This window comes from Nestor notabilis, unplaced genomic scaffold (genome assembly GCF_000696875.1).
Source record: "Nestor notabilis isolate BGI_N333 unplaced genomic scaffold, ASM69687v1 scaffold32927, whole genome shotgun sequence".
NCBI lineage: Eukaryota > Metazoa > Chordata > Aves > Psittaciformes > Psittacidae > Nestor > Nestor notabilis.
This window is the reverse complement of record NW_009935708.1, coordinates 376-11,767: the sequence shown is the minus strand read 5'-3', so window position 1 is coordinate 11,767 and position 11,392 is coordinate 376. Positions and strand designations below refer to the sequence as shown.

The following is an 11,392-nucleotide window of genomic DNA, read 5'->3' as shown; positions in this document are numbered from 1 at the left end:
AAGAGCAGAACACAGAACTACAGCAAGCTTATAGCAGGTGCTGCTTGAGGGAGCTGCTAGTTTCCAATCACTGAACCGATTTTTGTGGTAGAGGTAGCTCTCTTGGAAGTGCTGCAGGTAGGTCTCACACCCATAGCAGCCTATCCTCACTCATACCTGCTACTGCACTTCAGCTGAGCAGCAGAAGCCCAATAGGGTTCTTTAACCCTTCACAATTAAGTATCTGTTGCTAGCACCTTCTGGCCAATGTTTTCAAAATACTTCATGAGCATCACTATACCAAGCTTAAAATTCTGACATACAGGTATTTTAAATGGAACAGAGTACAATAAATGTCTGCAACAAAACAACAGAAGAGTTGATCTCCTGGGTCCCAGTCCTGAGCTTATCCTTCTTTTACTTTTAAATTCTTTTTTCTCCTTTAACCTATTTCTTACAGTAAGAACGACTTGATTTAGTCTGCAGAAGTTTATTAATCCCAATACTGACAAGTGACGCCTAGTATGATTACATTAGTTCCCAATTCCATATGGAGATTGCCTATCCAGTCCATGTCAGCATGACCTCCTGGTCTCAGCTGTCTGTGTTTGGTTTATGTCTCTTGGCTCTGCTGTTGTCCTGATGGTGACCATCTTCAGAGGGTGCTTGGCCCTTTCCCTTTGTCTCGGATTCCTCTGGGAATTTCTGACCCTCAGCCAACACCTGCCGAATAGTCATATTAATGCGGGAAGACTGCAAGTACTTGGCACACACCTGCCAGTCCTCATCAGAGCTGTGCTCAATGACTGAGCCAACAGGAAGGTCTGAAGAAAGTGCCTGGTCCAGGCATGAAGGCAAAGCTGTCCCTTCAGGATTGGGAAGGACCCGGGGTACAGCATGGTACAGCAGACGGCTGAAGCCAGACATCACCATGATATCTCCACTGTGCATGAACATTGCTGTCGGGGCCTCCTCCCGCTTCAGGCCCCCAAGCAAAAATATTGAGGATTGCCCAAAACTAGAGATGGTATGAGAGAGAAGAGAAAACAAATTCAGGTAGAGAACAATTATATGTACAGTAAGAAAAGATTAGCAGCTAAATCCTTTTATAAAAATAAAAAATCCCAAGCAAGCAAACCAGATGGGTCTACTAGTAACAACTTAAAACAACTTTACAATGTGAACATGGAAAACAGACTAAGAGGCCTGGTTCAAGGCAGTCAGTGCGAGCAGTTGACTTGCCAGGTTTGAAGCTCTGCTGAGTTATTTCACTGTTGCCTGCTAGTACCAAATTGACACTGTACTAGAACAGAACTCACTCCATGCAAAGAGCTCTTCCACCACAGGTGCCACATCCATGCTATTCAAACAGCCTTCAAAGGAAAAATCATGACCTTGAGCTACAGCTTCCTACTATGCAAATCTTCAGAGAGTTAATATTTTATAAACCCAATTATCAAACTACATCATACGGACTTCCTAGAGCCATATGTAATGATATAAAAAAGGCGACCAATCTTCCACAACACTCGAGCGCTTTCCTTGACTCACCTGAATGATAAAAGGGGACGAGAATGGTCTAGTTCAGACTCATCCACATGAATTCCTAGTGAAGAGTCAAAATGATAGTAGTTCAAGATCCCTGCTTGGGCTTGGAAACCCCGGAACCCACAGGCTGCAGCCACTTGTTCTGACAGGAATGCAAGGTCTGAGGGGAAAGGAGTGTGGTGATTTGCTGAGTACTTCTGGAGGAAGGAGAGTGGGAAAAAAGTAAACACTAACCACACCCAGAACATCAGAGCAGTACATACCATTGAACACAAACATTGAATGAGAAGTCAGAAGTTTGGCTGATAGTCACAGAGGACATCATATTTATGACTACAACATAGGCAGAACCACAGCAAGTTTACCTCATCATTTAATTCTGGGCTCATGCTGAGACTGCTAGATATAGAATTAATAGTGGAGTTATCATTACATCTCAATGGCAAACTTGAAGTCAGTAAGATTAGTACATAAGGTTTGTACCAACATCCTGAGGATCTACTTGGTTACTACCTAAAGCTGCCAATTGAAAGACAGGACTGTATGTCATTAACAGAAGTCTGAAGAACAAGAAACAAATCAATTGCAAACCTAGTTTTTCTCTCTCCCATGAGTGATTCTGAGACAACTGGAAGGGAATAACCAAGTTTTTATTAAGGCCACCCAATAATAGGCTGACCTGCTAAATATAAAGCTGCAAGCAGATTTGGTTAAGTATCTGCAACATACTGATAAGACTAAATATTCACTCTGCCATCCTTTTTCAGCCTCCATCTAACTCAGTCTTATGAAAAAGTTTATTTTGGTCAGGAGCCCCAAAATAGCTGTTAGTTGGTGAGGCCATATTATACTGGTTCAAGTTCTTCAGTTCAAAGTCACATCATAAGCAGATTCTTCCTGCTCTCGCTCACCCCTATGAAGAGAAGTAGTTTCTCAGAAGTAGCTGTCTTCAAGCACACAAGGTCATTCTCGCCTTAAGTAGTTAACAATGCTTTTGTGACTATCCCTTTTGGTAGGGTAAAAATGCTCACTTAACCTGAAATAGAGTCACAGGTCTAGAGCTGTGTCTATGCTACCAGTTACCTTACAATGGAAAGTATGAAGCAGTGGACTTTGCTGTTAAATCCTTCACAGTAAGCCAATACAGATTGAAATGTTCTTACAAGCATGGTTTGTTACAGCCTTCCCTCAAGGCTGTCTTGTAGGATCATAAGCATTTCATTCCATGATATCCTCCTCTGTCTGCCATTCTGAGTGCTTACTGCCCAGAAAAATAAAGAACTTAGTTTCAATACCTTAGTATCCCAGTTATAATGGTAACCAAGGGTCACCCAGCGCAGCTTCTCCAACAAGCTTCTGGGCTCCCATTTACTGGAACCCTTCTTTCTGCAAAGACAGAAAGGATAGAATATGCGTTAACTTCTGAGGGGTTTGCTGGTAGTGCAGCATACAGTAATGAGAGTCACTCATCCATATGACAGCCTATTAAAACAATCAATGCTGAACATTTTTCACTGCCATTATTTTTTTCCTCCAAAGACCTTGAAAATTCAGTTCATGCACCTTTTGCAAGCTACAGGGCGTACTGTCAACTGCTGCCACTTTAAAAGCCCATATTTTCAACATGGCACATAATTGGTTATCAGATGGAGACAATACAGTGAACTGGTGCAGATTTAGAAGTCAAAATTAAGCACGTACTATTTGAGCATCTGGAAGTCAAAGAACAGAATCTGTGAAGATCTAAAAGCTGCAAATACAAGGAAAAATATTTGAGGCATTTAATGGAAAATGACAAGAAAGGAGAATGCTTTGCCTGACAGTAAAGCATATCAAGCTGCATAATGTTGCAAAGGACCATTAGTTCTACTACTTGGTACTTTAACAAGATGTGCTGAGGACTGACCAACGCAATGTCCAGTAAGAAGCAAGACTGCTCTAGCTATGACTGTACTTCTTGTAACATCAAGAAGTCTACATTGCAGGTGTCTCCTATCCAGACTGGACAAAAACCTGTTCTTCTCAAGTGTCAGCCCTAATGCAGCGAGACTTAGGGGTCTGAAGCCACACGCCAATTTACCAGTCTTACTTTTTGGTGATGGTGAAGGTAGGAAGATACCTCAGGGAGGGACTTTTACTATGGCCTATGGAAGAGTCCTTAGGAAGTTATAAAAGTGTAACTATAGTAAATCAGATAGAAACATGCTAGTAGCAAGTATAAAAAGGAAGCTACACATCTATCTGGTAGTCCAATTATTCCAGCAATTTCAGCTTCTCTTCTCAAGGTAACTCATGTGTTATGGTAAGGAAAGAAAGAAAAGGGAAATAAACTCAGCGCATCATCAGTTGCACCCAATGGTTGGCTCTCACCTATAACCTCATTAGTTCAGTAAAAGACATGCTCTCTTTTACAAAACAGATTCTTATTTGTGCTGCCATGGTCAAGTCTCAACCAAGCCCTTTGATTTAATGTGCATTTCTGTCTGCATATACAGGTTGTTTCTGCTCTTCACCTATACCATACTAAGCTAAACCAGGAACAGGAGTAAAAGTCGTTTCTTTACTGTTAGTAATCTTTCATAGCTCACTGATTACTGAAAGTCACCCTTCCAGTTTCCACCTCTGTCATAGGGTAGTAGCAACTGCAATTACTTTCACTACAGTGCTAGAGTGTTTGCACAAGAGCAGGAACCCTAATATGCTCAGTAGGTCTTTATTTTTGCATGTGATTTCACACATGATTGCTAAGGAGAGGAAAGTCCTGAGTGCTATGTATCTGGAAACAGCAAGTTCCTAGAACTGTAGCAGCAGGTGCTCCTACAAGAAAGTACAGAGAAATTCCGGTACAACTATGTTCAAAAGAGAACCAGACTGAACAGCTGGGGCTTTGGTCTGAAGCTGGTAAATGATTGCACCTACAAAATCCCCCCAAGCCTTTTCCTTGTACACAGGTTATACATAACTCTTGTAGGGATGCTGTAGCCTCTTTTATGCTTTTAATTGTCACCAGCACTTAAGAAAATACCCGAACTCCACTCTGTGAAGAAAGCATAGCATATACTTCTAGGAACTGTGTAGACTCTCCCTACCTTATTATTCCTGTATGCTGAAAAGGGCAGATAAGCCATGACCCGAGCACATGCAAGCATCTTCCAATGGCTTTCAAAAGCATTAAAGTTGTTCCCAGACTTGGAAGTAGACTTCAGTTAAGTAACATTTTAGTTAAACACTCTATTTCTCCCCTCCCTGAACAGCTCTCAACTCTAGACACTTAGACAAGGTGGCCAGTTTGATCTGCTGTTCTCCAGGTGAAAGCACAATACAGTTTGCTCATTTGAAGACTCAGGCAAGCGCTTAATAAAACTGCCAGCCACGACTTTTCCAAACACTGTCTTCAACTGAACTCGATTCAGCTGCAGATTAACCTCTGTTCTGATCATTCTCTCTGCACACAGGAGGTGCTGCTGGGAAAGGCCTGATGAGCTGGAACAATACCTCACTTTTTTCAGCTGTGGAGCACAATGCACAATACTTTCAAGGAACCATTTTTCATCCTTGATGGAACACAGAAGAAAATGTCTGAATTTCTGTAACTAGTTCTGACTGAGCCTGGAAAATACAAGTGGAGCCATAACTTCTCTCCTAGGTGCAAATCCTGCTTTTGCCATTCTGTATCTTGTAGATGTTAAAAAGTATTTTTGAAGAAAAATCTCAGCATGTCAATTTTACAAAGAGACTGAGTGAGAAGACGAGAGCTGTAGAGGACTCATTATGAAAACTGAGCATTGAAATCAGCAAGGTAATGACAAATACCCAAATAACTAAAAGATTGTATACTGTGAACAGCACCTCTCTCATATGTATTTTTTACAGGTGAATAATTAAAAAGGTCTTTAAAACCTTTGGACTCCATTATTTTTAACCACCAGGGGTTACTGTGGACTTACCTTAGCTGCTCCTTGCTCTGTCCCCACAGGTCAATGGTCTTCTCGGGAGCCATGTGCAGGTCTAGGTTGCAGACATTGGGTTTCTGGGGATATAGCTTGAGACACTGCTTCACCCAGTGACGCTGGCATCCCGGAAGGAAAGGATTTAGTATGAAAATAAACCCTGAACACAGGAGAAAAAGAAAAGGAGGGGTAGAGAAAGAGTATAATTAGGCATTTCCCTTGTTTTTTCTAAAACTAGAGCAAAGGACAAGGGTCAAAGGTACTGAAAAAACACTTCAGACATACAACCACTGATTCTGCATGTAAGCTGATGAAATCTATTAGCAGGACTGAATAGGTAAGTTAAAACCTATTGCTTTTCCAGTACAACCAAATGGTGGCGATAAGGCAGGAGGCAGGGAGGGCAGCCAACCTGTCCATTTTCTTGTCCAAGCAAAAAAATGACAATAAATGACTTAGTCTGTGTAAGGCATATTGATCACAGGTAGATAAAGGAGTAAGAACCATAAATCAAATTGCTTTGGAGTAAATTTGATTTCCGAATGATTCAGCGAGATTCTTCTCTTGAACCCTGCAAAATTAAAGTAACCCTGGCCTAGTTTTTCTAGACTTCAAACTAACCTCACTGCTGCCTCTGAATTTACACTGTCTTCTTATTGCTAGTTCAGTGTCATGAACAGCAGAGAGCAGTACAAGAGATAAGCAAGTCTCTAGTGACATAAACTGCCCTCTCCCTCATGCTTATTTCCCGGTAAATCTGGTTGTATCCGTCTTTGTATTTTGGTACGGTAATACTCATCAAGTGGGCATGAAAGTCAAAGTATATCCCAAATTGCTTGATGCTGCCTGCAAATATTTTGCAGTCATTGTTAATTAACAACAAAAAATAAACATGTAGCTAGTCTGCACATTTGTTTAGCCAGGCATCTCCAGCAGAGTTCAAGCAGCAGCCCAAAGAAGAGGATTAGCAGAGATGTAGTGGATCGATTTGGTCTGTATCTTAACAGACAAGAGTCCCTGACATAAGATCTGCCATCACTAGGCGTGCTAACAGGACTCTTCACTAGAATTTTCTCCCCAGTACCCCAGGGGAGTTTCCTTCCAGGCCAGGGTCGAGAGTATTGATGAGTGTCTGAAGGGAAGATGCTATTAATCTTTATTGTACCTATGCTGAGAATCAAGGCATTCTCTCAAAGACTGTCAGTTCAGTAAGACTTGCCAACACAAAATTCACATACAAAGACAGATAAGGGTATAGGAGGAGAAAAGGGAACAGGAGGTTTCGAGGTTTTGCCCTGCTGTGTCGTTTTGAACTTCTTAGTATTCCCAAGTTAAACAGAGACAAAAATAGATGAAAAAGGAAGAAGCAAGGCTAGGAGTCTCAGCAGGACACAAACTTGCCTTGTGGCATTATGACAGTGGTAATAAAAGCACAGAAAAAGCTTCCTGCCAGTACATCTCACTGACCTCACAAGATAAAATTAACTAGTTAGAAAAAGAGCCTTCAGTGTATTAATAATGTACTGTCATTCATTTCACTCCACTCCCTGCACCATCAGACTACGGCAGCCTTCTGATAGACCTGGTTACCAGAGGTTTCTCTGCCAGAGCACTAGATTTACTTTCTGTTGGCCTCTACATAGGACAGAACCATAATCCTGCCTTTCCCTGCGGCAGCTTTTGATGTGGGGTTCTTGAAGCACTTTACTACATTCATGAAATTACGCTTGACTATGTATATGTTACCTTCAGGCATTAATGAAGGAATTGAAGCCTGCAGGGCTAGTTACACACAGAGCTGAGAACTAGAATCCAAGTTTTATGACTCTTGTACCAGAAGCTTAGAACATGCTCCTGTCTCTCCAAACCTTTCCTTGCTTACTCCTAAGAAACCAGATTAGTCTAGACGTACAAAAGCAAGAACAACTCAACAGTAGTTATTGCTAGGCGTCTGATGTCAAGAAAAGCAGAAAACTGAATTTCTAATAGTTGCAGAGCTTTAGTATAAAATTCTACACTAACATTCAAGACTAATAGTTCCTGGGAGGGCCAATAAAGCTAGAAATCAATGGTTTACCACACATGGGAGGGAGAAGAGTAAGGAATATATTTCTATAGCAATCATTCTGAGCTGACTGAAGAACACCACAGACAAGCTTTGAAGGCAACGCAATGGCCTTGAAAGAGTTGGTTTGAGTGGAACGGGCAAAAGAAGACTACTTCGGGGATATGTATACCACAGGAATCTGCCTTGAGGAAGCAGGAGCAATTCTCTTACTGCAGCAAAATCTTGTGGCACACTAAGAATTAATTTACACCTAGCCTCCAGCCTCAGTCAGAGGAAGGAGAAGACATGCAGATGTCTACCAACAAGCATAACCTCTCATCAAACCAACCTTTGTGTTTGGTTTGACCCAAAGACAGCATCGTCCACATCTCACAGAACTCAGAATACTTCAACATAAATTCACCCAGCTTCCTTAGTCTTATATTTCATTTCTCACTGTGGTGGCAAAACCAAATGAGTTCCCTTCCATTTGCCCTGAGTCAAACTAAAGAAATTCTAACTTATTTTAGCAGACTATTGGAGCAGTTGGTTAAGTACCTTATAGTGCTTTAGGACGAAGGTAGCTGGAAAAGGATAAAGTATTATTCTTGTCCACACAAGACTTGATTCTAAACACAACGGAGAATTTATTACTGTATTTGCATTTCATTTTAGTGAAATGTTTTCTTTGTCAAAAGCAGAAGAAAAATGCACTTAAGTAGAACACTTGCAATTTACCCCCTTCCATGCAATTGTTAGGAAAGACATTTAGACAGATATAAAATGACAAGCGAGATCAAATGAGGGCAGCTCTAACGTGACAGGTAAGTGGAACAAAAAGTTTATAGAGGCAAGAAGAGGTAGAAGCCTTTCTCCTGAATTTCTTAAATTCCTTGTGTATTAGCCATGCCAGGTGACTGGAGTGGCTGCCCTAGTTTCAGAAATGGTAGGCTGGCTTCATAGCAACCCACACAGACACTGACTGCAGTCCTGATGAACCAAAAGAACAGTTCTTATCCAACATTCATGATATATGTAGAGGGAAAATAGATGCTAGAGAAATATAAAGATCTCTATCAAGGGCAACAGGAATCCATCCTCATGAGGGATTGATCAGAGACTGGTTGATCAGAGACTGTGAAACAAAAGGCCCTTCTGTTCTCACTTTCATATATATTGCTGCATCCCACCCTTCAGTTCTCGTTTGTCCTCCTGCACTTAAAATAGCATTAAATTATGCTTCAGCAAACCAAAGTAGCTTTTTCAGGCAGGGCAGAGAGGATAGGATGGAAGACGCTTGAATCCAAAGGAACAAGGTTGTGTTTATTTTTTCTTGAAACCAAGAAATACCTACCTGGATAACCTTTGAGGCCATAGGCTTTCCACTGGCTAATTGGCTGTAGTCCTGCTCTGTAGGCATCTTGATCACTGACTGAAGAAATACTGAGCTGTGATCTGAACACCTGGCAAAAGAAAACAGATCTAGTTATAAAAAGGAAGAAAGACAAAACTCATCCAAACCCAGCACCTATAAGAAAGAGTGCTACCATATTCCACAGTAAGTCTTGTGAAAATGCCAACTGTACCACAAAACTAAGCAATTGTTACCATAAGAGGGCATGCTGCTAACAAAGCTAGTATGCACTCAACACAACTGTCAAACCATACTACAGTTTTTACAGTACTTAGGGATCAGGAGAGATGTCCTATATTCATTAAAAGAAAAAAAAAATTTCTCTCATTTTTTCAATGAGAAAAAAATGGCACTATTTGTCCATTTCCACAGTGCAGCCACATATTAGTAAAGCATTTTAGTAATTATCAATCTCTATTAGAGAGCAATATACCCATAGCACTTCACCCCTTCAAAGAACATTCCAAATACAAGTTGCTAATGATACCATAGGGTAGATGACTATTCGGTAATTTACAGAATGAGTAGTAGTACAGTGATCAAATGGCCAAAGTTGTCTGATGTCTGACTGCAGAAATCCAGTAAATTCTGAATACCACATTGACACTTCTGTTTTCAACAGCAGGGTCAACAGCTCAAAGCTTAGCAAGACATATTTCTTGACATACTCTCTTGGGTAGCAACAACACATGTATTTTAGATGCAGTAACACTTGCTACCAAAACCAAACTCCACCACTGTGTTCCCACTCCCTTCGGGCTGAGAACCATCTTATGGTTCATGGTAGAGAGAGGCAGGTTGATTTGTTCTGGCTTAGTTCCCCAGTCCAGCTCTCCATGTGGCTATACAAAAGTACAGCTCATGTAAGGAAAGAGCTGGCCAGGCATAGTGGGAATAAGCTGGCAGAGACAGGCAAGACTTTGTTTACAATAACTTAAAGCATATATGAAATTAAGGCCTTTGCACACAGACTCCGCAGTGGTGAATGTGTAAACCAGTCTCTCTGCAGGCTGACAGCTCTGGTTAACATCTTCCAAGCAAATTACCTACACAGAATTGGTAAGAAAACTTCAGGCTAGCGCTGGGCAGCGGCCTCTGGCAACGTGCTGTTTTACCAATTTTTCAGCTCTTTGCCAGAGCAGCTTTGCAACTGACAGTCTTGGAGAGCTTAGTTCAGAGTCATGTCTGCAGGGCACCCCCAGAAAGTCTCTTCCTTCAACTAAGATCCTGTCACCTCTCCGCCTTCTCAAACTGCTTACACATCAGCTGCTGTCAGGACTTCCGGAGAGCAGGAGCTGTTCTATGCTGAAGAACTACATGTGCTGAATCAGTTAAATAAGCCTGGTAGCAGGGCAGCTGGTATGTCACACTTCACTGAAGAGCTCAATCACTTGAAGCAGTTTTCTGACAGAAAAAGAACAAGAGTATCTGGGCCAACCTGCCCAGCCTGTAGCTCTTCTTAAAGAGAAAAGCCAGATGTTTTTAACCTGGGGGAAAGAGGAATAGAAGATGCTTTCACTAGCAAGCTATCAACCGATTTTAAAAGGTAACTGGCACAAAAATAATGGTATGAAGAGGGAACAGATGCTTGTGATGCTTTCAAGTCCTTTGGATTTCCCAGAAGGGCTGTAATGCTGGAATCCTTTATTTGATAAAGGATTGCTGCAAGCTCAAGACAGGCTGAAATGTTAACAAGTCCCTTGTTTAATGCTAACGCCTTGAACAATTTCATACAGGTCAAGTTTTATGTCCCGTTACAATATCAGAATTATACTCTGAAAAGATAGTAAAATATATATTGTAATAGAACAGTAAAAAGCAAAGGCTAAGCATGTGAACTATGAAAAATCAGGGAAGACTTCATTTTAACTATATTCCCTACTCCCTTTATTCATATAGGCTCATATATACAAAATCCCAGGTTAACAACACTTCAACAGACATCCACTATCCTTTTGTGAGGTAATAAACCAGAAAATTAATGTAAAGGAGCACTTCTCTATCACTGAGGACATAGCAAACCATGCTGGCTAGGACTCTGAAATGCACTCCTGCCTGTGTGCCATAATCCGCTGCAATGCTGGACGTGCCCTGGTGGCCAAGCCAACTGCTTGTTATACAGGAGTAAGAAAGGAGAAGATGCTTTACCAAGGGAAGACAGCAAGAACCCTCGGTATGCACTGTGCTGATCCCGGCTCCCTCTCCAGCTCACCCCGCTATTGCCAGGACATGACAAGGACCAGCAGGCCCAGGAAATCATGTCAGCTCCAACAGTGAGACTCGCTTTTCTCCACCCATATGTTCCTTTGCTTCCCTCAAGTATCATGTGGTCCTATTATAAGCTTTGTAAACCCCTTACTGCAGCTAATTAAACATTATGGGAACAAACAAACATAAGCAGAAGCAGTAAATCTATGAACACACAGCGTGCTGGCCAGGGGCAGCTGGGACGGC

At 41.5% G+C, this 11,392-nt stretch overlaps 1 protein-coding gene across 1 annotated transcript in view; it reads right to left on the bottom strand.

Moving 5' to 3' along the window:
* Positions 1-573: 573 nt before the first annotated feature.
* Positions 574-11,392, bottom strand: part of ALKBH1 (alkB, alkylation repair homolog 1 (E. coli)) — an 11,131-nt gene continuing 312 nt past the window's right edge. Inside the window, exons 2-6 of the mRNA XM_010017975.1 lie at positions 8,879-8,987; positions 5,475-5,637; positions 2,823-2,913; positions 1,531-1,724; positions 574-997 (exon numbers count right to left, since the gene is read on the bottom strand). Coding sequence (XP_010016277.1) covers positions 574-997; positions 1,531-1,724; positions 2,823-2,913; positions 5,475-5,637; positions 8,879-8,987 — 981 coding nt within the window. The remainder of the gene's footprint in view (positions 998-1,530; positions 1,725-2,822; positions 2,914-5,474; positions 5,638-8,878; positions 8,988-11,392) is intronic.